The sequence below is a fragment of the Solanum stenotomum genome, chromosome 6 (genome assembly GCF_019186545.1).
Source record: "Solanum stenotomum isolate F172 chromosome 6, ASM1918654v1, whole genome shotgun sequence".
NCBI lineage: Eukaryota > Viridiplantae > Streptophyta > Magnoliopsida > Solanales > Solanaceae > Solanum > Solanum stenotomum.
In genome coordinates this window covers 48,562,993-48,587,897 of record NC_064287.1, presented here as the reverse complement: position 1 = coordinate 48,587,897, position 24,905 = coordinate 48,562,993, and the positions used below count along the sequence as shown (strand labels likewise).

At 34.4% G+C, this 24,905-nt stretch overlaps 2 protein-coding genes across 3 annotated transcripts; both read left to right on the top strand.

Annotated features, from left to right (window-relative positions):
• LOC125867911 (PH, RCC1 and FYVE domains-containing protein 1-like) lies at positions 1 to 8,989 on the top strand. The gene is made up of 10 exons (XM_049548497.1): positions 1 to 236; positions 376 to 691; positions 1,241 to 1,327; positions 2,161 to 2,250; positions 2,533 to 2,613; positions 2,736 to 2,894; positions 3,006 to 5,111; positions 6,770 to 6,916; positions 7,367 to 7,647; positions 8,513 to 8,989. The coding sequence occupies exons 2-10, from the start codon at positions 644 to 646 to the stop codon at positions 8,607 to 8,609; spliced, it is 3,096 nt and encodes a 1,031-aa protein (XP_049404454.1). The 5' UTR covers positions 1 to 236; positions 376 to 643; the 3' UTR covers positions 8,610 to 8,989.
• A 6,996-nt stretch (positions 8,990 to 15,985) lies between these two features.
• Positions 15,986 to 24,348, top strand: LOC125868187 (uncharacterized). Of its 2 annotated transcripts, none has more exons than XM_049548813.1 (9): positions 15,986 to 16,281; positions 18,518 to 18,646; positions 18,937 to 19,119; positions 19,216 to 19,321; positions 19,495 to 19,677; positions 20,286 to 20,445; positions 21,185 to 21,501; positions 23,047 to 23,136; positions 23,995 to 24,311. In XM_049548813.1, exons 2-9 carry the CDS (start codon positions 18,632 to 18,634, stop codon positions 24,066 to 24,068), a joined length of 1,128 nt encoding a protein of 375 aa, XP_049404770.1. In that variant the 5' UTR covers positions 15,986 to 16,281; positions 18,518 to 18,631; the 3' UTR covers positions 24,069 to 24,311. The 2 variants fall into 2 exon arrangements, with proteins under 2 accessions (XP_049404770.1, XP_049404771.1); XM_049548814.1 differs by having other exon boundaries at positions 15,987 to 16,281; positions 23,998 to 24,348.
• Positions 24,349 to 24,905: the final 557 nt, after the last annotated feature.

Genomic DNA, 24,905 nt, shown 5'->3' with positions numbered 1-24,905 from the left:
TATTTACAATTTTTACTAAAATATGGGTTTCTGAAAAAACCCATTTTTTTTTTCAAGATTGAAACAATTAAGGTTTCAATTTCAAGAACGTATTTTTCATTCTTAATATTCAAATAAAATCATTGTTTTGCATGTTGGTGTCCATTTCTTGAGCTCCCAGAAAACTTTTTGGTTCATCAGATAATAATATCAACGGTTTGATTAGTGAACCACCTCAAATTTTCAAGAAAAAAGAGGTAAAAATCCAATCTTTTTGTTATAAAATGAGACCCTTTTTGGTTAATTGCATTTCTTGAATTTATTGGAATTTTCTGGATTTTATTTTGTGTAATGTGAAAAATGATGACTTATTAGGGATTTTTCATGTTGTTGTAGGAGTGAATGAGTGATTTCAGCTGCTGGGGAGTTGAAATTTGATTGCTTTTTTATGTGTGAAAAAGGGAATGTTTTGTTGAGGATTTTTGAAGAGTTGTAGTATGGGATAGATGAAGGAATTTGGTGTTGTTGTATATGTAGCTGAGGGGATTGGTTGTGTTTTTCGTATATGGGGTATACTAGTAAAGGGAAAACTTTTCCCTGTGGTTTTTCTGATGGGTTTTGGTTCAACAGTTGGGGTTTTTCACCTAATAGTATTACCACTTGAATGGCTGATTTCCAAAGGTCTAGTCTTGCTGATAGGGACATTGATCAGGTACTTCCATTTTTCTTATTTGCCAAACTACTATAGACACATTCTGTGTTGCTCGGACTTTTTAAAAATACTGTCAGGCGTGTGTTGGAGCTAGGTAGGGCCGAAGGGTTCATTTGAATCCCCTTCAGCAGAAAGTTACATTGTTTATACATGGTTAAAGTTATTTTTTGTGTATATGTAGTGCATGTTGAACTCCTGTTTGGCTTCTTTGTGTGTGTACTTTTTCATATTTTGGAACCCCTTCGGTGAAAATTTACATTGTTTATGCATGGTTAAAATTATTTTTATGTATATATAGTAGATGTTGAACCCGCTTTTGGCTTCTTCGTGTGTGTGGACATCTTTATGTTTTGAACCTCTTTAGTGAAAATCCTGGTTTTGCCACTGTTGATACGGGTATGGTAGCATTTTTGGAGGGTCCGAGCAACATGTCTATAGAGTACATTATGAGGTTCTTGATTTAATGAATGCATTATTACCCTGCATGTAGATATTGAGCTTAAAATTTTCTGCTTGTTGTCTGTTTTGTTGGCTTTGTTTCATTTGAAGGCCATTGCAGCACTTAAGAAAGGAGCAAATCTGCTGAAGTATGGGCGCAGAGGAAAACCCAAGTTTTGTCCTTTTCGTCTTTCTAATGTGAGTTCTTTAGTTATCTCATTGTTCAAAATATTATTTCCATTTGCAGTCATGGGGTTCACAAAACCAAAGTTGGAGTACAGTATCTACGGTTTTTTGTTCTTAATATCTGCAGTACGCAGTAGCAGAGGATAGAAAAAATGCTTTGAAATCCTTGTTCTCTTAAAATCTTGATATTAAGGTTTCTTTCTATGCCTTAATTAGCATATAGAATTGACAGTTGAGAACTTTGAAACTAGAGACCATGTCTAGGTAGAAAATATGTTGTAGGCTATTTTGTCACCAAGTATTGAGACGCGATAAGTAGTAAAAGGAATAATACACTTAGATGTTCTTGGCTAGAGTCAAAGGATATGGTGGAAAGAGAAAGAACTGCATTTTGGTCATGCGGCATGGTGTTGAAATTATTGCATGTCACCCTCACAGTAGCAGCTAAAAGAGAGAGATTTGAGATTATTTTTAGGAAAGCGGAAAGGAATTGCACAGAAATCAAACATCAAAAAGAACTCACCACCAGAAGAACAAAGTGAAAAAGGGAATTTCAATGCTCCATTAGTATTCAAAACATGCATTCATATTTTAACAGCAAGAGAAAAGCTTATTGAGTTCCTCTTTTTTCCTAAAAATATCAGCTTCCATTTATGGTTCTCATATACTGAACAAGATACAAGATATTGAATTGTTTGAGATCCTAGGGCCAAGAAAAATTCAAGAAGTAAACTTAATGTTGAATATCCCTTTGATTAAGTACTAATGTTTTCTTTGACTGCTTGGAAAACCTGATTACAAGTTGTGTTTATACCGTTTCTCTAAGGGATTTCTTGATGTGTCAGGACGAATCTGCGGTGGTATGGTACCACGACAAAGAAGAAAAACAGCTTGAACTGTGTCATGTATCAAGGATTATTCCTGGACAGAGAACTGTGAGTTTGAGTATTCCCACAACTTTCTTCCCTTATAAAGGAAATGTGGATTAAATTTTCTGATCATTGATCAGTAAGAGTAATTTCTGCATCCAGTTTTTTATTGTGCTCTATGATTGAATTGTAAAGACTTCACATGTTATAGTTCACAAGGGCATTGCTATTCTTACGTCTTGTCAAGTTTAGATCCTTTTCTGTGTGGTTATATACGCCTCTTCCTCTTGTGCTAGACCTTTAGTTTCAAGTGGCTGACCAAAACAGCGGTAATTTTCTCCTCCTCAGGCAATATTCCAGCGGTATCCTCGACCTGAAAAGGAGTATCAATCATTTTCTCTCATCTGTAACGACCGATCTTTGGACTTGGTAGGTTTCTGATTTGTCTTCTCAATGAAAATAAGTATTCTTTCCTGTCGGGAAAAATGACATTTTGATATTTACAAGTCTTAAAAAAAATAATCTAGAACTGTTACGATAATTCTGTGTAGATCTGTAAAGACAAGGATGAAGCTGAGGTTTGGATTACTGGGCTGAAAGCAATAATTACTAGGGGACGCTCTCGCAGAGGAAAATATGATGCAAGAATTGAAACCGTGTTTTCGGATAGTCCACATGGTCAACGAGTCACCACATCAACTTCATCTATTGTATGTTGGCATTTTGTTGTACCTTCAGTTGTGTGGTCCATTCTTCCTCTCCTCTCACCTCTTCCCCCTCCAACTGATCCAAAATGTTGTATGACCATCTTTTTGCCTCAGGATCAAGGAGACAATCAGAAAACTGAGAGTTTACCTCAGAGCAGGCTTGGAAAAGCTTATGCTGACATTATTCAATACACTGCAGCTGGCAAGAGTCCTACGCTTGTTGAAACAGGTTCCTTTAATCTTAGCTCGTTGTCTGCTGGAGCAGTTGACAACTCAAATGCTCGAAGTTCTACAGCTGATACATTTAGAGTTAGTTTATCCAGTGCTCTAAGTTCATCCAGCCAGGGTTCTTGCCTTGAAGACTTTGATAACCTTGGAGATGTCTTCATTTGGGGAGAAGGTACTGGCAATGGGCTATTGGGTGGTGGCAAGCACAGAATTGGTAAATCATCTGGCACAAGGATTGATGCTAATACTCCCAAATCACTGGAGTCAAGTGTGGTTCTTGACGTTCAGAATATTTCTTGTGGTAATAGGCATGCTATGTTAGTCACAAAACAAGGAGAGGCGTTCAGCTGGGGTGAAGAGGCAGGGGGCAGGCTGGGTCATGGGGCGGAAACAGATGTTTCACATCCCAAGCTTATCAAAAACTTCAAAGGAATGAATGTTGAGTTGATTGCATGTGGGGAATATCACTCATGTGCTGTTACATCCTCTGGGGATTTATACACTTGGGGTGACGGTGCTAAAAGTTCGGGTCTGCTTGGACACAGAAGCGAAGCCAGTCACTGGATCCCAAAGAAAGTATGTGGCCTCATGGAAGGTTTAAGAGTGTCTCATGTTTCCTGTGGGCCTTGGCATACAGCTCTCATAACATCTGCTGGCCGCTTGTTTACATTTGGAGATGGAACTTTTGGTGCATTGGGTCACGGAGATCGTTCTGGATGTATTACTCCTAGAGAGGTGGAAACTTTCAATGGATTGAAGACACTCAAGGTTGCTTGTGGTGCTTGGCACACTGCTGCTGTAGTTGAACTAATGAGTGGATTGGATTCTAGACCATCTGATGCTCCGTCTGGAACACTATTCACTTGGGGGGATGGAGATAAAGGGAAACTAGGACACGGTGATGATAAACCCAGACTAGCTCCTGAGTGCATAGCAGCATTGGTTGACAAAAGTTTCAGTCAGGTAGCCTGTGGCTATGCCATGACTGTTGCTTTGACAACTGCAGGCAGAGTATATACAATGGGTAGTAATGTTTATGGTCAGCTTGGTTGCCCTCTAGCTAATGGAATGTCTCCAATTTGTGTGGAAGATTATCTCGTTGACAGTACTGTGGAGGAAATTTCTTGTGGTTCACATCATGTTGCAGTTTTGACTTCCAGAACAGAAGTTTATACATGGGGAAAGGGTGAAAACGGACAACTTGGTCATGGAGACTGTGAGAATAAGTGTACACCTACTCTAGTAGATATTTTGAGGGATAAACAAGTAAAGAGAATAGTGTGTGGCTCAAATTTTAGTGCTGCTATTTGTGTTCACAATTGGGCATTGAGTGCTGATAATTCTATATGCTTTGGATGTCGTATCCCTTTCAATTTCAGAAGAAAACGCCACAATTGTTACAATTGTGGTTTTGTCTTTTGCAAAGCATGCAGCAGCAAAAAGTCACTTAAAGCATCATTAGCCCCAAGCACAAGCAAGCCATATCGTGTCTGTGATGATTGTTATGACAAGTTACAGAAGGCAATAGAGTCAGAACCTTTCTCCCGAGTTCCAAAAGTCAAAGCTGTAAATGCACTTTATAAGGCAAGTGAGCAGACAGATAAAGAGAGTGGGTTTCCTCTATTAGTAGGCCATACTTCCAGACTCTCATCTTCTGACTCATTCAACCGTGCTCAGGGCAGAATATCCAGGGTTGATCAGTATGAGAACCGTGCATCTTCTTTTCAAAATGAAAATGCTCCAAGGGAAAGCTTTTCCTTATCCAAATCACCAATCAGTGCATTTCGAGTTTCGAAAAGTCTCTTCTCAGCTTCTCTTCCAAGTACTAGAGTGGTCCCTCAGTCAACATCTCCTTTGTTAGGAAAGGCAAGTGCACTGTGGCCTGCAATACCAGCTCCATATCCTCCTGTTCGTACGGCTGAAGTAGTTGTAGATAATTTGAAGCCAATTAATGATAGCTTAAGCCAGGAGGTCAAACAATTGAAGGCACAGGTGAGCTATTTTTCTGCAGTGAATGAATTTTCCAGTTTCTTCATTCTAAATCCTAGTGCTTGTGTTTTCTCAACTCTATATCACTTTATGGTTTTTTGGCTCTCGTGCTAATAATAAATATTTGTTCCTTGTTCTAATATTATTAATATTAATAAGCACTCCACTAGTTTTTGCCTCTCATCAAGTTCATGAGGTACTAAAACAAATAGTCTGTTGCTAACTTTCAGTACTTTCTAAAACATTTTACAGCATAGCAGTGGTGCTAAATTCATGCCAAAACTTATACTTTATGTGCTTCTCGAAAGATTCAAATTATAAATATCCCATGTGAAACTGTCATTGGACCAGTTCAATAGAGCATGTAACCTTCACATTTAAAACTGATCTTTCCATGTGGCCAATATGTGTATATGCATGCGGTGTTATCAATACATGTGTATGCATGTGAAAGCTGGAAACAGCCTCTCTACCTCTACAAGGAAGGGGTAAGGTCTGCGTACACACCACCCTACCCAGACCCCACTTGTGGGTGGGTATATTGTTGTTGTTGTCGTACACATTATATTGATTTTGGGAGGGCTTAGTTAGCGCAGTTGAGTGGCGCTTGTTGAATACCTCTCTACCCTTAAATGATTGATGTTTTTTAATTATAAGCTTAAATGATTAATAATTTTGCTTACTTCTATCTAGAGTCTGTGTTAAGCTACTCAGTTATTTCAGACCTTATTTTAACTCTTTAACAGTTCTTCCAATCTCAGTTCACTGAGTTTTAAGTCTGTCTACCCTTTCGACCAATTTTCTCTGGTATACCTTTGCCTTTTCCATCTCATATACCATTCTCAAGAAATTGATGGTTTAACGGAATTATTCATTGTCTATTTGCCTATATATTTCCACCACGTTCTACAGTTTCTACAGTGCTATAGCCTTGAGTTAGATCTTCTTAGGAAAGGAAGGTATATTCTTCTTCTGCCTCCCGAAATCTCTTCCCTCCCTATATAACCATCAACTGTTTCTCTTTCAGATTATCCAAGTTGTGTTATTGAGATAACTAGGCTTCAAGAAAATACATGTTGATTTTATGCATGAAAATGGGCTGTTTTCTCTTTTCTAGGTTACCTTTAACATGACAGCCTACACATCTACACGTCATGAACCATCACGCAGGCATATTGACAACAAGAAGAAATGAGGAGTGAAAACCATTTTAAAATCTTTCTCCAGCATACTGATTTCTTAAGAATGAAGCTGTCTTACCTCTGAAAACATTTTTGAATTTTGTATGCATGCCCACCTTTAGTTTGAGAAGCAACTAATTACAAATTACAATCTTTGTCCAGCATCTTAAACTAGAAAACAAACTACTATCAGATGCCTAATAACATAGGTGGATTATCACTAGCTTTGCATCTTTATATAATAAGCTCGTGGTCAATCAAGATGGCAACTTAAATAGATTAGTATTGGACTTGGGACTAGGTGTGAATTTCAGCGCCCCTTTACCTCATGCTTTTGGATTCTAAATAGTGTTTACATAGTTGATCGCAACTAATATACACAATAGTTTGAATCTTCTTGACGCAAGCCTCTGTGAGCAACTAAGTAAAGCGATCACAAAAGTTTCACATTGCTAAGCTTGACTCAAAAATTATTTGTAGCTGGAAGAGCTTGCAAGCAAATCTCAACTTCTAGAAGCTGAACTTGGGAGAAAGACAAAGCAGCTGATGGATGCAACTGCAAAAGCAGCTGTTGAAGCAGAGAAAAGAAGAGCTGCGAAACACATAATCAAGTCTCTGACTGCCCAGGTTAGATTATCCTTATATGCAGACGTTTAATCTCTAATACTTGCATATTTCTTGCACATAAAGTACATGTAGGAACTCAGCCTATTAGTTTGGATATCGTAATGTGCACGTTATTCATTCAATAGTATATTCTGCTTATTGCTGTCTTGCCGTGACATAAATTTACATGGTACATACTAACTAACATATGCATGACCTATAAGGTTCTCATTATACATCAGTTAGCTGTTTGAGTTTCTCAGAAAACGGTCAGAGTATGTAAGTATGTCTTCGGTGTTCTTGATAATTTAGTTATATCTTATATTTTCTAGTCTTTGCATAAGCTCTCTACATAAAATGAATCATTTGTTTATAAGCTTTGGGGGAGCGTGTAGGCTTTTGCTGATGTGCATTATTAGTTTATTACTGTGACCTGTATTCTTATGGCATGGATTATCCAATTTTCCACAGCTGAAGGAGGTAACTGAAAGGCTTCCAGAAGAGCAGATCTCCACCAGCAATTTAGATTTTAATGTTGAACAAACATCGTTTAACCGTACCCGTCCTTCAAATGGTAAATGTGTAACTACCACAACCCTAACCGAGTGCAGTGATAGTTCTAATACTGTTGTCTCAGCTAAGAAGTCTAGAGGGCAGAAGCCAGAGCGCATGTTACAAGTTGAACCAGGCGTGTACCTATATCTTATTTCCTTACCTGATGGAGGCAATGAACTGAAACGTGTTCGTTTCAGGTACTTATCCTTTAACCTATTTCATTTCAGCAGTTAACACACCATTTGAACAAGTTCAATGAGAGCTTATAACATGTGTTTTCTGAATTCAAGAATTAGTCAGCAATTTCTCTGTTCATGTTTTCGTATTCTCATAGGTGCATGACATTTATCACCATATTGTGCCTCCTGTCATAGAAGCTAGTCTAATTTCGACAATGCCAGTGATATCACAACTGTTCATTTGCATGCACACACCATGTAATTGTTCAGCTATCACTTAATTTGTTGCTCGTACATTTCGATATTCTTGTCTTCTGCCTCACTTTAGTTTCCACCAGAATGACAAAAAAGATTAAACATACTATATACATATCTTTCCTCTTGTCAATTGAGAACTAATAACTGTGTTGCCCCAAAGTGGTCATGCTAGATGGCTTAGCAAAAGCCTTTGAATTGTGGTCGTGCTTGGATTCAACTCTTTCTTTATCCAAAAACTGTGCATTCTATTGAAAAGTTTCACTTTCCTTGTTCATAAACTATGAATCCAAGCACGACCACGATTCCAAAGAAAAGAATTTCCATAAAACTATGAATGTTCATCCCTTGGCCTTCACACTGTTGCTATAAATTTAAGTTTCTAGTAAAACAGTCTATTCGACATCCAAATAGATGGAATAATACTCTCCATACGGCAATATACCCTAACTAAAAAGTGTCATCAGAGATCAAACAAAGACTACATGAAACATTAAGCATCATGTTGCACAAAGTAGTATGTGTTGCAGATAAATCTTAATTAGTGCTTTATTTTGACTCTTCTTCGACTTGAATCATAACTTATTTCTTGATATGTTTACTGAAGTTTCATTTGCTTTTCTTACAGCCGGAAATGCTTCTCAGAGGACGAGGCAGAGAAGTGGTGGAACGAAAATGGACAAAAAATCTGTGAGAAGTACAACATTACACCAGAACGTGTCTAATTGTAGCAACTAGCAACTGTGCATTTTGTCATGTAAAAAGACGCGAAGGAAGGCTATCCAATGGATTTTTACAATCATCTCTGCTCTTCGCGATAACACAGGAAACTTTGGTCATTTTTGAGCAACTAGGTATCTGCATTCAAACTAGAACAAGGAGCAGCAGCATCCAGGAATCAGCTGAAGACAGAGGAAAAAGTTATGGAGAGATCAGAAGAATCTGAGTTTTAGTTTGTATTTTTTGTATATCGTTTTTGACGCGATTTCGATGATTTCATTTTAACGATAGCTAGTTTTCATGTAGCAAAATTAGTGAGCAGAATCAACCAATTTGTAGGTACAGCTTTTCTTTATGAATTTGATATAACAGTCAGAGTTGCACATTCTTTATGTTATATACATCATCATGTTGGAAGTGTTGCCTCAAACAGGTCCTGCAACTCGCGATCCAAATTTAACTGGACTTCAGTATAGATATAGGAAGCCACGTGGAAATAAAAAATAAAAATTACGTACAAAATATATCATACTTTTATATACACAATAATCAACATCATAAAGCATTTCTTTGTAGTGTTTGCATGTGTAGATTATTATTCTTTTCAAAATTCAACAAACCGATATCTACAACCAAAAAGAAGATATTGATCTTTGTATACCGAATTTGTCATTCTTGTTGATACAAAGGAAGTATTCAAGAGAAGGTCACAGCGAGACGAGTCATTTATCTTGAGCCAGAGGCTAAAATGGATGCTCTCTTTTCTTTTGTTCGTTTTCCGGTTGTCCTTCGTTGATCGATCAACAATTCACACTTCAGCTTGTTATCATAGTACATGGAAGTTAGAATGGGTAAGTTACACATTTGGTTGGTCTGCTAAAGATAATTACATTTACTAGCTAAATATATCACATAGTATACACTAATTTGTATAAAAAATATAATATGTATATCATATCAATATACAAAAAATATATATATGTTGGTTATAATTTTGGTGGACCGCTCTTTATGTCAATTTCTCAATTAGATTCTTTGAGGGGTCGTTTGGTTGGTGGGATGGAATAAACAAGGACATCTCATGTGATTATTGTATTTCGCATTATATATGAGATTACGTATTCCATCGTTATATTAAAATTGTGGGATAAAATAATTTTGTAGTTAAATAATCCTTCATCTGTCTCAATTTGTGTGGCACACTTTGCTCTTTAATCTATCCCAAAAGGAATGCCACATTTATAAAATTGAAAGTTTTCATTTGAGCCTTAATTAAATGGTGTATGGTCACACAAGTGATCGAGAAACGCTTTAGACCAGAAATTTTAAAAGTCTTTATTCTTNATGTCATGTCCAACACATAATTGATCAACGATCCTTAAATCTCCACGTGTCTTAGTTTTATGTGAATTAAGAACTGAATCATTTTGAGACATTAACTTTGAGTTCTTATCTGCTTCTTTCTTCTTTTTGATGTCGTCGTCTTGCTTCTTCCTTTTACTACCTTCTTCAACTCTTTGATTGATTTCTTGATTAACTCGAACTCCAATAAAGTATACACTAATTTGTATAAAAAATATAATATGTATATCATATCAATATACAAAAAATATATATATGTTGGTTATAACTTTGGTGGACCACTCTTTATGTCAATTTCTCAACTAGATTCTTTGAGGGATCGTTTGGTTGGTGGGGTGGAATAAACAAAGACATCTCATGTGATTATTGTATTTCGCATTCTATATGAGATTACGTATTCCATCGTTATATTAAAATTGTGGGATAAAATAATCTTGTAGTTAAATAATCCTTCATATGTCTCAATTTGTGTGGCACACTTTGCTCTTTATTCTATCCCGAAAGGAATGCCACGTTTATAAAATTGAAAGTTTTCATTTTAGCCTTAATTAAATGATGTATGGTCACACAAGTGATCGAAAAACGCTTTAGACCAGAAATTTTAAAAGTCTTTATGCTTTCTTAAACTTTGTGTTAAGTTAAATAGTGTCTTGTAAATTGAGACTAAAGGAATACTTATTATCAAACGCACGATAAAATAATCACATCAGATACCATGAAATTATTATCTTTATCCCACCAACCAAACAACCTTGAGGAAATATGGGTTTTGGATTAACATAAGAATGTAACAAAGGCCCCAAAAGTGCAAGCCAACTTATGAGTTTGTCATATCCAAACAAGGAAGTAGAGTCGAGTATAGGAAGTTTGAAAATGAAAATAAAGGGTGAAAAATAGAGCCACGATGTGCCACTCTTTTCTTGAAACGTGTGCACTTAGAACCAATCATATTTAATTGACAAGACATGAGAAGTATGATTTTTGACTTCACTTTTTTGTATTCAATTGTTGGTTTGTCCTTTTGAACAAGAAAAGAAACTAAACATGTCATATAAATATAACCTACTCATTCCTAGTTGTTCATTACCCAATCCAAATTTCCTATTAAGGATGATAATTAATTTCAACATATTTCATGAGAGCATAGAAAATAAGATTAATGGATATATAAGTAGCATCAAGTTGTCTCACCACATGATTGGAGGAGAGGGAAGAAGAAATTAGTTTCGCTAATGTATTATAAACAAGTGTCAAGCCATGCTTTCTTGAAATTTGCAAGAACTGTCATCACCTATCTCTATGATTGATTAGGAAAAAAACTAAAGCGTGCGTATGTGATACGTACAGAGTATAATAAAAACGTGTCATTCATTATATACCTTCTATATACTCGTGCATGAACATTACCTAGTCATGAAATAGTAACTTAATTTTTCATTTTTCCACCAAAATGGAGAGTTATTTAATATAATTACTTTAATTATAAAATTATTCCAAAAAAATCAAAAAGTGAATCAAAACATCACCTACTCATCAAATATCAATGTGACACTGACTCGTCAATTTTTTTTTACTAAATATACTTACAAAAACTTGAAACTAAAAGATAAATCAATTAAAAGGACATTTTTTGTGTCAAACTGCTCGCGACTCTTGTGGTTAAGGTGTCAACTTTTGTCCGGAACTTTCCGATCATATCAAACATCAACTATAGTTGTCTTTAAAAGAATTGAATGAAATTCATCAAGTCTGTCTTACAAAATGAAGGGATGTTGAATTTTTGTGTGATTATTTGATACCTTATATAGAAAAGGAATTATTTGATAGGGTTTCTAACGAACATATAATGTATGTGTTTTAAAACATGAAATCTCATATAGGAGAATTGTAGTAATATACTTGAATTGAGTTTTATCAATATGATTTGAGCCAATTTTTTATAATATAATATTATTATAGTGATATGTTCATTTTTTGAATACAAGAGTTACCCAACAAATTTAGTGGCATAAAATCAATCTTTAATAAAAGGCCTATAATTTCTTTCCCTTTTTTACATATTTTTTTTTTAAAGATGTTAATCATTTGTTTGCAATACAATCCATTAAATAATGTTGTATAAAAGTTTATTTACTAATATGACGACGTGAGTGATTTAATTTAAAATTTTAAAATATTTTCTAATATAAAGAGTAGACAATTATTTATTTTTTAATTTATTATTTTATATTATTTAAGCAAAATATTTAGAAATGCATTTTTTTTTGCAAAAACAAGTTCTTTGAAAATCAGAAAATATAACATCTCTAATAGAAGCTAATTTGAGAAAACAAGTATTATAAATGTCATTGCATGTCGATTATTCTCTTCCCACCCCTTTATGTGACCCTTGATATTGGGCGGAGGGAGCATATAAGTTATGGATTCAGACGAATCTAGATATTCTTATTTAGAACATGTACTTGTATTTAAAATTTCATTAAATATGTATAATTATTTAAATATGAATCATTTAACTAAGATAACTATGAATTTGGTGGCAAATACAGAACAAAACATATGAACTCTAAATTTTGAATCTGTTTTTGTCAGCTTGTAACCCCCCTCCCCACCACCCCAACTCACCACTAGTACTCCTCATCCATTCTTCACCTTCGTCGTCATAATTTTTTTTTACTAAATTATATGTAAATATTTCTAGTTACCTATTTAAACAAGTGATAAGTAAAAACGTTACTTATTTTTTAAAAGGAAAATTTTCATAAATAAAGTTATTTGTGCCCAAATTTGTGATAAAAGATTGAGATTTTACTTAATTACGAAAGGTACTAGCATTTTGATTTTAAAACATAACGAAATACATTGTATTAGCGTATATAATAATAGTGAAAACCTGAAAATTCAATGTCTTCATGATTATACAATATTTTTGTAGCAGAATACATCATATTTGCATGAATAATAATAGTAAAATATATTCAATCAGATATTTGATTTATGCAATAGAGGGAAAAGTGTTTTGACCAGTGGGAGGTGGATATTTGATTTATGGGAATCAACTTATTGGCAATCAGCAATTATGGGCCAACAACAAAAGGAGTGGTCCTCTTATAGCCATAGATGCCAATTTTTGCTTAATTAAATGAACAAGACCATTTATTTTTTTGGGTTTTCAACCTGGTGTTCGGAGTTCACATTGAAGTTTCGATTAAATCTGAATAGCGTAATGCAGGGCCCATTCGGGGGTAACGCTCTCAACATGATTTTCTCTATACCTAGGGCTCGAACCCGAGACCTCTAGTTAAGAGTGAAGTACTCCCACCCGTGCACCACAACTCATGTGGGTAACAAGAAAATCTACTTTGTAGGACTATTTTCAGTGTGATCCCCCTACCAAAAAAAATAGTGGTTAATTTATGAGCAATACAAGTGAATATTTTTTGGCTTTTTCTTAATAAATTATGGTCATTGACCATTTTTTATTAAAAATAAATAAAATACAATTGCATATTATATTTTTATTAAAAAAAATATTTATTACATTAATTAATTTATTGATATTTTCGTTATCGAGAGCCAATTGAAGTAGTTTTTGAGTTTGAATTGGATTAGAGTAATTCGATATTTTTAAAGTTAGATATTAGAAAAATATATAAAAAGTTGTGATTGATCATGCCATATCAATATAATGAAACGATATATTTTAAAATATTGATCAAAGTTAACATAATTTAAATTCAAGAAGTAAAAAATTGACGGAAGGAGTATTTTCTTATATAGTCAGTTAGTATTTGAAAAATCACTCGTACGACTAATTCCAATTTGAATACACATGGGGTCCAATAATTTATGACAAGTCTAGTATGATAGTTAACAATTACACGCAAAAAATTATTCACCCTCAATCTCATGCCTAATATTGACATTAAATCAATAGATACATGTATTTGCAAATACACAACTATTTAGCACTTGTAACAATAATAAGCATGCACTTTTACTTCATTAATAGAGAAAATACATAATTATCCCATTAAAGTAAGATGTATTTTTGAAAAAGACACTTAAACTTTGCGGGGATCCTAATACACCACTTAACTAGATTAATGTGAAATTATTGAACCATTTTTCGATATTTTATAGAGAGAGTGTATATCACTCGCCTGAAGAGCGTGGAAACAAAAAAAAATAAGATTAAACTTTTCTTTGGCAATATTTTTTATTAATTATATAAATAATCTTTATTTTACTGTTAATTTTTTTTTTCTTCTCCTTCCCGAGCTTCACCATTGAAGGAGCTTGAAGTTTTTTTTTTCTTCTTTTTTTTTGCTCTCTTTTTGTTTTTTCATTTAGATTGGATTTCGACGGAGAGATTTAATTGTAACTAAATAACACAATCTCAGTACATAAAATAAAATGTCTTTTCACTGACAAAAAAATCCCATTGATAACGGAAGCAACAACAGATTTGTTGTTTCGTCCTTAGATTTCTTCTTCTCCTTCTTGACTGTCTGGGGTGAGAATCTCCAGAAAGATGATGGCAACTTCGAAGATAGAATAGTCGGCGTTATTTCAATGTTTTTTTCAAATACAACCCAAGTTGATTTAGAGCAAAAATCAAAGGCAAAACACACAAAAAGAAGACTTTGATAGAAATTTTAATTTGAAAACAATAAATTTTGAAAGCGGATTTGATTTTCCAGTTTTAATTTTGATTTAGTGTTGTAAATGGTGTTGTAGCATGGCGGCCACTCCACAACGAAGAAGACCAACGGATGGGTTAAGCGAAGAAAGAAAAAATAAAGAATTAAAACTAAAAAAAAACATAAATAAAAACAAAGATTAGGAAATTATATAAAATTGACAGGTGGCAAACTATAATTAGTGCGTGCTTACACCTTCTTTTTTATAAGTGGAATTAACTGAAAAATGAGATATTTATATCACTTTTAAATTATTTGGTGGGGTACTAGGACCCTTATAAAGTTTGAGTGTCTTTTTAAAAAAAATATTATAGTTGAATGGGGTAATTATGTATTTCCCCTCATTAATATCATTTAACTATGATAACATTATATATATAATTTGGTATAAACACCGAAGGTAAATAACTGTTTATCAATATTAGACTGATGTAAATATTAACTAAACTTTATATTTTGTACCTTATACTGTACTGTTGTTTTGCAGAGAGAATTTTTTTTGTTTTTTTTTTAAAAAATAGAAAAAAAGAGGCAACAATTTGGGTTTTTGCACTACAAACTTTGTGTCTCTTTGGGGACCCAAAAATATGCATACATAAAGTCTTTTTTTCTTTGTGACGTTCATGTATGCCCAGACAGATTCTCTACAAGTGCTTGTTACATAAAATTCGGTCTCAAATTTTGTCATATATTTTGTTCTTTTCCTAATTTGTAAAATAAAAATAAAAAAATTGTTGAAAGTGAGAGATGAGTTCATTAAAAATAAAATATATTTTTGTTGGAAAAAGTTGAAAAAGTGAGAGTTCATTATTTCTCTTTTAACTAAAAAAAATATATATTCAAAAATGAAAATTGTATTTCATTGTAATAACACTATTAACCATAATCGCAATAGAAGTATAGAACATAAAGTCTTGAAAGAATGCCGTTGAAAATATAATTAAATAATAAAAAAAAATATTTTTTCTAATAATTTAAGCTTTTAGATGAATCACACACTTCAACATGATATCAGAGCAAACAGATGTCATGAAATCGACTCTCATATCAAAAATAATTTCCACGTGATTGAGCCATGATCACACAGTTCAAAGTAATTTCAATTTCTGTTCAATTATGAATCGTTTGGTATGATGTATAAGGTATAATAATCGACGTATTATTTCAAATTTGGATTATATACAAATTATTATAGCATTTTCTAATTTTAGGGCATTTTGTTCATTTTGAATTCAAATTAGAATAAAATAATGTAATGGTATTATTGAATCTATGTTTGGCGGTATAATGCATTTTTTCCATTGCTATTTTTTCTTTACTGAACAAAAGCACCAATAAGCAACTCTCATAAACCATTTTTTTTCACAATTTTCCTTCATAAACCTTCCTCAACTGTTCCTCTTCTTTGACTCTTCTAAGCCAAAAAATCCATCAAGACTTGATTTTTCTCTTCTTAATCTTCTTTAGCCTTGATTCTTGACTCTTTTTTCTTGCAGATTTGCTGTTTTTTTTTCCAATTTTTTCTAGCAAGTTCAAATTTTGCTGGCACTTTGTTCAATAGATGTTACTGTAAGACAAAGGGTTGGTTCAGTTAGCCACCTTCAAGGCAAAGGTTTGGTATTTTTGGGTTTCTCTTGGCTGTACAAGCATTTCTTGAGTTGGGTTTTAGGGGTTTATGTTTTTGATTTTTTTAGATGTTTTATTTGCATACTTTGTGTCATTTCTGAATTGGGTGTTTGAATCTGCTGTTACTTTTTTTAAGTTTAGGATTTTAGCTCATAATACCAAGTTGTTGTATGTATGAATCCTTGTTAGGGATTTTTCAGATTGGTGTTTGTATGGTTAGTTGTGTGTTACTGAGTGATTTTTGAATAACCCCAGAGTCTTGATTTTCTGGAAAAAGATAATCTTGATTGGAAAAATGGCAACTTTTGTGCTACTAGATTTGAGATCTTTGATAATTTCTACTGCAACAACATACGCGGTGTAATTCCTCAAGTGGGGTATGGAGACGGTAGAGTGTATCAGACCTTACTCTTACCTCCGAGGAGGTAGAGAGGCTGATAATATCCTTTAGTACTATGTAATTTCTATTATGTCAAGCTGGAGGTCTTGTACTAGGCTCTTGCAATGTAGGTATCTTTATTTTTGCCTATTAGATGATGATTGAATTACTTTTAATGAAATGCGGATTGTTGTTTTGATTTCTTATACCATCAGAGCTGCTTTCGGCAGTTCAGCATTTGATTAAAGACTTTATGGATTCCTATTAAAGTCAAGCATTTGGTAGAAAAGACCTAATCTTTTCTGTGAGTTAAAGTCACACATTCTGTAGAAAAGTCTTAACCTTTTGTGGAGAATTTTTTGATGAGTTGATTCTTTTTAAACTTTTTTCAGGATTCTTTGTTATGGTATGTTAATCTCATTAATGTGATGGTTTGCTGATGCTAGAGTTTGTTTGTATGGATTTTCACTTTTAGGGTCTCTGTAGGTAAGCATCTGAGATTTTGAAGGAGCCAAATTACATGAGAAATATAAATTTTCTAGGATAGTGTTTCTCTCTAGTGTCCCTTTCCAATTGCTCCTACAGTGTAGAATCCAGATCTGGACAGGTTGTAAACAGTGGACAGAGAAAAAATAAGGAGACTTTTTTTGAAGCCAATCTCTCTGTAGTATTCTTCAAATCAGTTTTCCATTTTCAACAGTATTAGCTCCTCCATTTTCTTAGTTCTTGCATTATTTGAAGATAGTACAGCTTGAGCACTATACAGTGTAAAAGAGGTAATTTCAGTACTTAAATCAGCAGGTATGGTGTAGTTACCTTTATCTCAAAAAAAAGAAGCCAGTAGGTATGGAGCACATACAATTTTGGGATGAGACTTTTTGGAGATACTCAGTTGCTACTTGAGGCTTTAGGGCTTAATGAACAAAATAGACAAAAAATATAAGCTAAACAACTCTTTGTAGAATATAATGGAAGATGGGAAATCAGAACAGATGACCATTTTGTTGCGATAGGGTGGCAGTTCATGTTCCATGAACCTTAATGCTGCAAAGGCAGACCAGTGCACTAAGCATCCCACATTCATGCAGGGTCGGGGAAGGGCTGCTACTTGGGGGTGTGCTGTAGGTACTACCTTGATGCAAGCATCATTGACTGATTTCACGGCTCGAACCCATGACCTATAGGTCACACAGAAAAAAACTATACCATTCCTCCAAGTATCTCCTTAATGCTGCAGTACTTGATTAATAGTTCAAACTCTCAGAAAGTTGGAGTAGTCTATCTGTTGAGTACAAATTAACTTGGGGGATGACAATAGTGGTACCTCTAATAGAGTTTGGTTTGTATCTCCATCTGAATGCATTTTTTCCAGCCATGACTTTGACATTCCTTAGTATACTGTATATGTATAAGTATGAAATAAGTTCTTATCTCAAGATCCTAAAAGAAGATTCTCCAAGGATCATAATATTATGCCCAAAAAGGGGATATTTCTGTGCAAGTTACATCGGATTCATTTACTATCCAGTGTAATAGGTTCCTTTCTATATTTTTATAGTTTGCTCCTTGTCTGGAATAAATTCTCTTTTTTCAGTTTAACTCATCAAGTTCTATAGAACTCGATAAGTATCATGTATCAGTTTCAATCTGGGGAGTGGGAGTACAACGGTTCTTTTTAGACTTGATACATTGTCCTAAAATATATCAGTCTCTTGCATAGAAAATGATATTTTCTTTCTCAATTCTGAAATTTTATGCTAAACTTTCAATTTTCAGTTTCCCTCTGTTGTTGAGCTCGTGTGATTTTTGTATCTTCTTATTTGATGGTACTTTTTATTCTCAGGTGATTAGTTTTCCAACTTCCCATATGCAGAGTACTGGAAGTACAGATACAAATTGTAGCAGTGACATGTTGGAGCTTCATGGAGATATTTAATGTGCTTGGAGTTGAGCTAAAATGAAGACCACCAAGGTTGTTATTCTGTATTTCAGCGAAGTTCCCTTTGCTGTGTTATGATATTTCATTTCTTGCTGTTATATGTGCATTCTTCTGGCAATGTGGCCTATCATTTTTCTGGAAGTGTTGAAATGCTGCTATTTGTTAACGGTATTATATACTGATGCACTATACTTAATATTTAGAGAATAATTTTTTCTAAAATTCTGAAATGCTTATGGTTTTTAGTTAAGAATATCTGTTGGATAGCTATTATTCAGATGTGGAATCATGTTTGCTTCTATTATTTTACGAAAAAACTGCAGCCGATCAAAGCAGAAAAAAAACTGCAGCCAAACAACACAGAAAAGAAACCATCAATTCAGGCTTCTCACGAGGCCCAAAATGACCAGCAGAACCATACAGCAGACACACCTGTAGCTGATGCAGGTTCTGTTTCTGCATCAGGCAATGATAACAGAAAAGTTTCACGTGAAGATATTGAACTAGTAAGATAGTCTTTAAGTTCTTTATTTTGCCTGGATATTATTCATTGGGAAGTTTTACTGGGGACTTTTAATTTTATGATGACATATTTGTTGCAGGTCCAAAACTTGATTGAAAGGTGCTTGCAATTGTATATGAATAAGGATGAAGTGGTGAAAACACTTCTGAATCGTGCAAGGATAGATCCTGGATTTACAACTCTAGGTAGGTACATGAGTTACTGATGAAGTTGATGATTCCGTCTGCTTGCATTATATATGCTGTCTTTGTCTCACATGTATTATAAACAAGTGTTTTCTGGTTCATGACTATAGATATTGGGTGGTCACTCTAGATCTTCAGTTTCTAACTTTAATATCTTTTCAAATTGTGTACAGTTTGGCAAAAATTAGAAGAAGAAAATGCAGATTTCTTTCGGGCCTACTACATTAGGCTTAAACTAAAGAAACAAATCATCCTGTTCAATCATTTGCTTGAGCATCAGTATCATCTAATGAAATATCCTGTGCCTCCAAAGGTTCCGTTGGCTCCAATGCAGAATGGGATTAGTACCATGCCAGGTAAATTTATTTGTTGTATGAAGGCGAGTATTACTGTATTGTTCTGCTTCGGGATTAGATTTGGAAATGTTGAGATTGTCCAATCATCAATTACTGATCCTTTTCTATGTCCTCCTTTGCGATCTTTTCGTTTTGTGAACATGTAGAAGATAGGTACCCCACCAGTTGTAGTGGAGGGTTAACTGTACTAATCTTTATCAGTGAAGAAGCTTGTCTCTTCTGCATAATGTCTCTTTTAAATGGTTTGGAATGGGCAAAGAAACTCGTGTTGCTTTATAACTTTATTTGGACAACGCCTGCATTCTTGAGTGGACCAAATGGAGGCACTCTGTAGAGGGGAAATATAGAGAGTTATACAATATAAGTCATCCTTTTAAAAACAAAGAGTTTATACAACATAAATTCTTACAAAATATGTAGTTCAACTTGCCCTCTGCACTTGCTTTCTTCTGCTTCCTTTCTTCCTCAATATTGAGATACATGGCTTTTCAAATTGGAATTAAGCTGTTTGAATAGCATGGGGATTAATATTATTTTCAGAACAGGTAAATAAGTCTTTTTTTAAGTTTTATTACCATTATATTTATTGCTACTTGTTTCCGGTGCAGTCAACAACTTACCAATGGGATATCCCGTCCTGCAGCAACCTCCAGTTCCAGTTGCAGGTCAACCTCATCTTGATCCAATGGGCATGTCCAGCTGTCATGTGGTTAATGGTGTGCCTGCACCAGGAAACTATCATCCGATGAGGATGAATTCAGGAAACGAGTGAGAATCTTTTTTAGTTTAGGATTGTAGGCCTCTTTGATTCTAAAATAGAAATTTATGAGCTATCTAAATTCTTTTCTGGTTAGCCAGTGCGGCTGTGGTACTTGTTTGCTCAGCATCTTACTTGCCATGCTTTCAAAGATTTGCCATTTTACTATTTCCAGTACATTTAATTCACGCTTTCCCAGAGTTAGTAGGAACTGAAATTGCATTGATGTTCCATATTGGTTTTAAATGAGTGTAGGTTAGGGAAATAGGTTGCTTTTATGTGAATATTTCAAACCTAATACTCCCTCCGTCCACATTTATTTGTCATGTTGCGATTTTCGAAAGTCAATTTGACTGATTTTCAAAGTTAAATTAGATTACATTAATTCGATATTTTAAACAAAAAATTTAGATATTCAAAAACTATATGAAAAGTACTATAAATTGCAATTTGTTGCATATCAATATGATGAAAAAATACATCTTAAAATGTTAGTCAAAGTTCCTATAGTTTGACTCTAAAAATAGAAACCATGACAAACAATAGTGGATGGAGGGAGTACTTGTTTGTTGTTGCCCATATGTAGTTTGTTAAGGAAATGAGGTTCTTGTCTTCTTTTTAAAGATGATTAAATAAGCTGATTGTTGAAGTGAACATATCTTTGGGCTTCTGGGATGAAAATATATTTATATTTGTTGAAGGAGACGTGGCATGACAAATGACACTTTACACATTGTTCCCTGCTGACAGTATGGTGATTGACACCAGTGTGTCAGATGTAGCAGCAGCTGTTCCACCTGGCAATGCCATGTCAGATATGGCTGTAAGCCCTACATCAGTAGCTTCCAGCGGCCATTTTCCCTTTACTGCTTCAGAGATTTCGGGTATGGGAGTTGACACCTCAGCCCTTGATGCTGCTTTTCCATCTGATGTAGCGAGCTCAGTAGGATTACAACTACCACCAGATAGTGGTGTTGGTAATTCTAGGGATTCACTGAGATCTTTGGCTCAGATTCCTTGGAATTTTAGTCTCTCAGATCTAACAGCAGATCTGTCGAACTTGGGAGGTAAGTTAACTTATGCACAACTCAAACGTTATCACTGCTCGTAACTAGAAAGCAAGATTTAGCATTAATTTGCAATGTGGTCCAATCCCCCTCCCACTCCTTTGGTGCTTCCTTTGATGTTGTGAGATTTGAGAACTTTGTTACTGTCTTATTTGAAGCATTGCCATGGGCTCTTTTTGACAATTCATAATAGCAGAGTGAACGACACTCGCATAAAAATCCAATCAATTGGTTTGTAGTATTACAAATTAAGTCCATCAGCCTAAAATGGGAAATTTACTCTGCATTACTCTCTGGAACACTAGATGAAGTTCATGGTAGTTACTCCATTAAGCACTAAGCAGTACTTCATATATGAACTTTCTTGTTAATAGTCAACCACGGCACACTGTAACATTTAATTTCGGAGGAAGCATAGTAAGTGTATACATATTTAGTGTACTTCTAAGCTCAGCAGGAACATTCGTGTGGGAAAAAATCATATTGTCCACAATTGAAACCTTATGCTTTTCACGTATTATCACAGTTCTAGACTTCTATCAAGGGTCTTGCTTTATCTCTAAAAATGCAAACATCTTTACTACTAGACGGTATTGAGGTTTTGAACTGTCTGGTCCTAGATATCTTATCTCTGTATTGTACTTTCAGAAAACTTTTAGTAGTTTTCAGATTGGTGCTTCCTTCCACCTTAGAGACAAAAATATCTTGAGCAATCTCGGGGAATTTGTCTTTCTTCAGTTTTTCAGGAAATGCTTAATAGGTTTTGGGCTCAGCAGCAGAATTCTACTTGATATTTATTTCTAGTCAGCTGTGGACTTCGTTAGGTCAAAAGGAGATCCATTCGACAGGAAAATAGACTAGTCTCTGGTGCACTGGTCAGTATGCCCTATGCCCAGATAGATATAGGTGGCCAGCCTGTGGTGATTTACATTCATACTCGTCAAAGACCTTTATTTTCGATTAACTACATACTTTTCAAGGACTTCTAGTATGGTTTTACTTGCTTATTGTTATGTAGTGGTATGGATAGGCAGACCAGACTAAGAGACTGCAAAAATGTTGCATCACACAGTATTCTTTTCCAGGGAGTAAGGTGTGATTCTCTAAAAGTTCAATATATTTACAAATTACATGTATGATATGTCAACAACAACAACATACCCAGTGTAGTCCCACAAGTAGGGTCTAAGGAGGGTAGTGTGTACGCAGACCTTACCCCTATCTTGGGAGGTAGAGAGGTTATTTCCGATTGACCCTCGGCTCAAGAAAATAACAAGAGTGTAATTACATATATGATATGTATTGGAAAATATGACTTACAAAGACATAGTTGCAGTGGTACTAGTAGTGAGTACAATAATTTGCATGGGTTTCTTCTTCAATGATGATTTTTTATGGATTGTTATTCTGCTCAGAGTTTCTAAAATTTTCTATCACCTTTCTCATGGACCCCCCGCGCCTATTCCTGTCTTTTTTTCTTCCTGTTGATAATTTATTCCTCTTTTATTCTGATTAATGTTCATTTTTGCTTCAATATAATTACAGATCTAGGACCTCTTGGGAACTATCCTGGTTCTGCATATTTGCCTTCTGATTCAGATATTCTACTTGACTCTCCCGAGCAAGATGATATAGGTCAGAGCTTTTACTTTCTTGCTCATCGAATGGTATGCTTTGAATCATAATCTGCAGAGATGTTCAAAATATTTTAGCTTTAAGGATTTCAACTTGTCTGTTGTTTTTAGCCAAAGTTATTAGATGCAATGTCGATGTTGTGTTTACAACAACATACCTAGTGTAGTCCTACAAAGGGGGGTTTGGGCTTTGGGCTCTGGGGTAGGTTGAGTGTATGCAAACCTTATCTTAGGGGTAGAGAGGTTGTTTCTGATAGACCCTCGTCTCAATGAAAAAATGTCCAAAGCAGTCCCAAAAAAGAAGTAATGGAAGTACAAGTAATAACAAACATAGCAGATAGTAACAGAATGGTAACTATGACGAAACAATATGATAACGATAAATAGTAACAGAAATCAAAGGACAAGAAACTACATGAGCAATACTACGACTACGAATATGAACAGACAACAAGGCAACCCACTGCCACCTACAAAAATTTTCAGAAACACAATGCTGTTGTTTTTTTACTCTAAAATTTTCTTTCGTTACATTAGACCATTGTAGCTTTGTTTGGCATCTCACTTCTGATCTTTGTTCGTGCATTCTGGCTTTCATTTGCTGCATTTCCAGTCAACATGGAATATTTACTTCTGCATTACTGTTCAATTGCAAGTTTCTGACTGGCTCATAAGTTAGATGCAAAACATTGATACATGTGACTTTCTGCATCTACACACACTTCTCTTCGGGAATATCTGTTTTCTGTGAAATACAGTTCATTTCGTTATTATGACACTGTTAATGAAATGCAGACTAGAGTTCTTATGTTTGTTTGCATTAGCTTGATTTGGTCTTTTTTTCTCCTTTTCTTTTCAGTAGAGGAGTTCTTTGTTGATGCTGAGGCCTCTCCAGAACCAACTTGTCCTCAATCAGATGAAGAGAAGCCATAGTTTCAACTGAGATATTAACGTCGCGTTGCATTTGAAGTTAGATCAAGTCTGTTGGTAAAATGATTATAAAACTGATGGATTGATGAGCTGAAAACATTTGATCTACCCTTTGTTAGGTGTGCTAGATATAGTTATTAACCTAATTTAGAATACTTCACCCTTGGATTATTATAGTGATCAGATCTTTATTTCATCAGTAGAAACAGGACAGGATATGTTAAAGTGAAAATAGTCTATCAGAAAGGATTTGTAGTTAATTAAAAAGGTTACTATGTTTGCTTTTGGATGATTGAGATGAAATTATTGATTGATAGTATATGTTTATGCAAAGTCTGATATATTAAAATTCAACTTAGGTATGATGTCACTTACCAATTTTGCTGGTTTAATTAGTGTGACATGGCTAAGATTTGAAATATATGAATCGGATTTTATCTTGAGAATATAGTTGCCTCTAGTGGGGAGCTTTGTTCTTTGAAGTAGCACTTTCTAGCTCAAGTCAGAATTAGTTGAACCTCAACGATACAAGATATTGAATGGAAACAAAAAAAGATCACGAGTCTAGAGTTGTTGGTGACCAAACCAGAAGAGTTGAATTCAACTTGATTATTATAATATAAGGTTGATTCTTAGTCAAAATAATTTTTGAACAATCTACTATTATAGGTGTTTTAAGAGGTTTTGACACTTCAATTTTGTAATATTAACAAGCATAACTAATTTTAAATAAAAGGTCAATTGATCGAGTATAAACAAGTTCCTTAAAATGAGATAAATGCTATAAATGAAAATAAATAAACAAATTTTATAAATGATATTTCAAGGATAAAACCTCGT

Bases quoted from the DNA above. Each gene is read 5' to 3' on its own strand.
- LOC125867911 (XM_049548497.1), top strand. From the start codon at position 644: ATGGCTGATTTCCAAAGGTCTAGTCTTGCTGATAGGGACATTGATCAG. The intron at 2,614-2,735 runs GTAGGTTTCTGA...AATTCTGTGTAG, and splicing joins ACGACCGATCTTTGGACTTG to ATCTGTAAAGACAAGGATGA. The intron at 2,895-3,005 runs GTATGTTGGCAT...TTTTTGCCTCAG, and splicing joins CCACATCAACTTCATCTATT to GATCAAGGAGACAATCAGAA.
- LOC125868187 (XM_049548813.1), top strand. The intron at 19,120-19,215 runs GTAAGATAGTCT...TATTTGTTGCAG, and splicing joins CACGTGAAGATATTGAACTA to GTCCAAAACTTGATTGAAAG. The intron at 21,502-23,046 runs GTAAGTTAACTT...ATATAATTACAG, and splicing joins AGATCTGTCGAACTTGGGAG to ATCTAGGACCTCTTGGGAAC.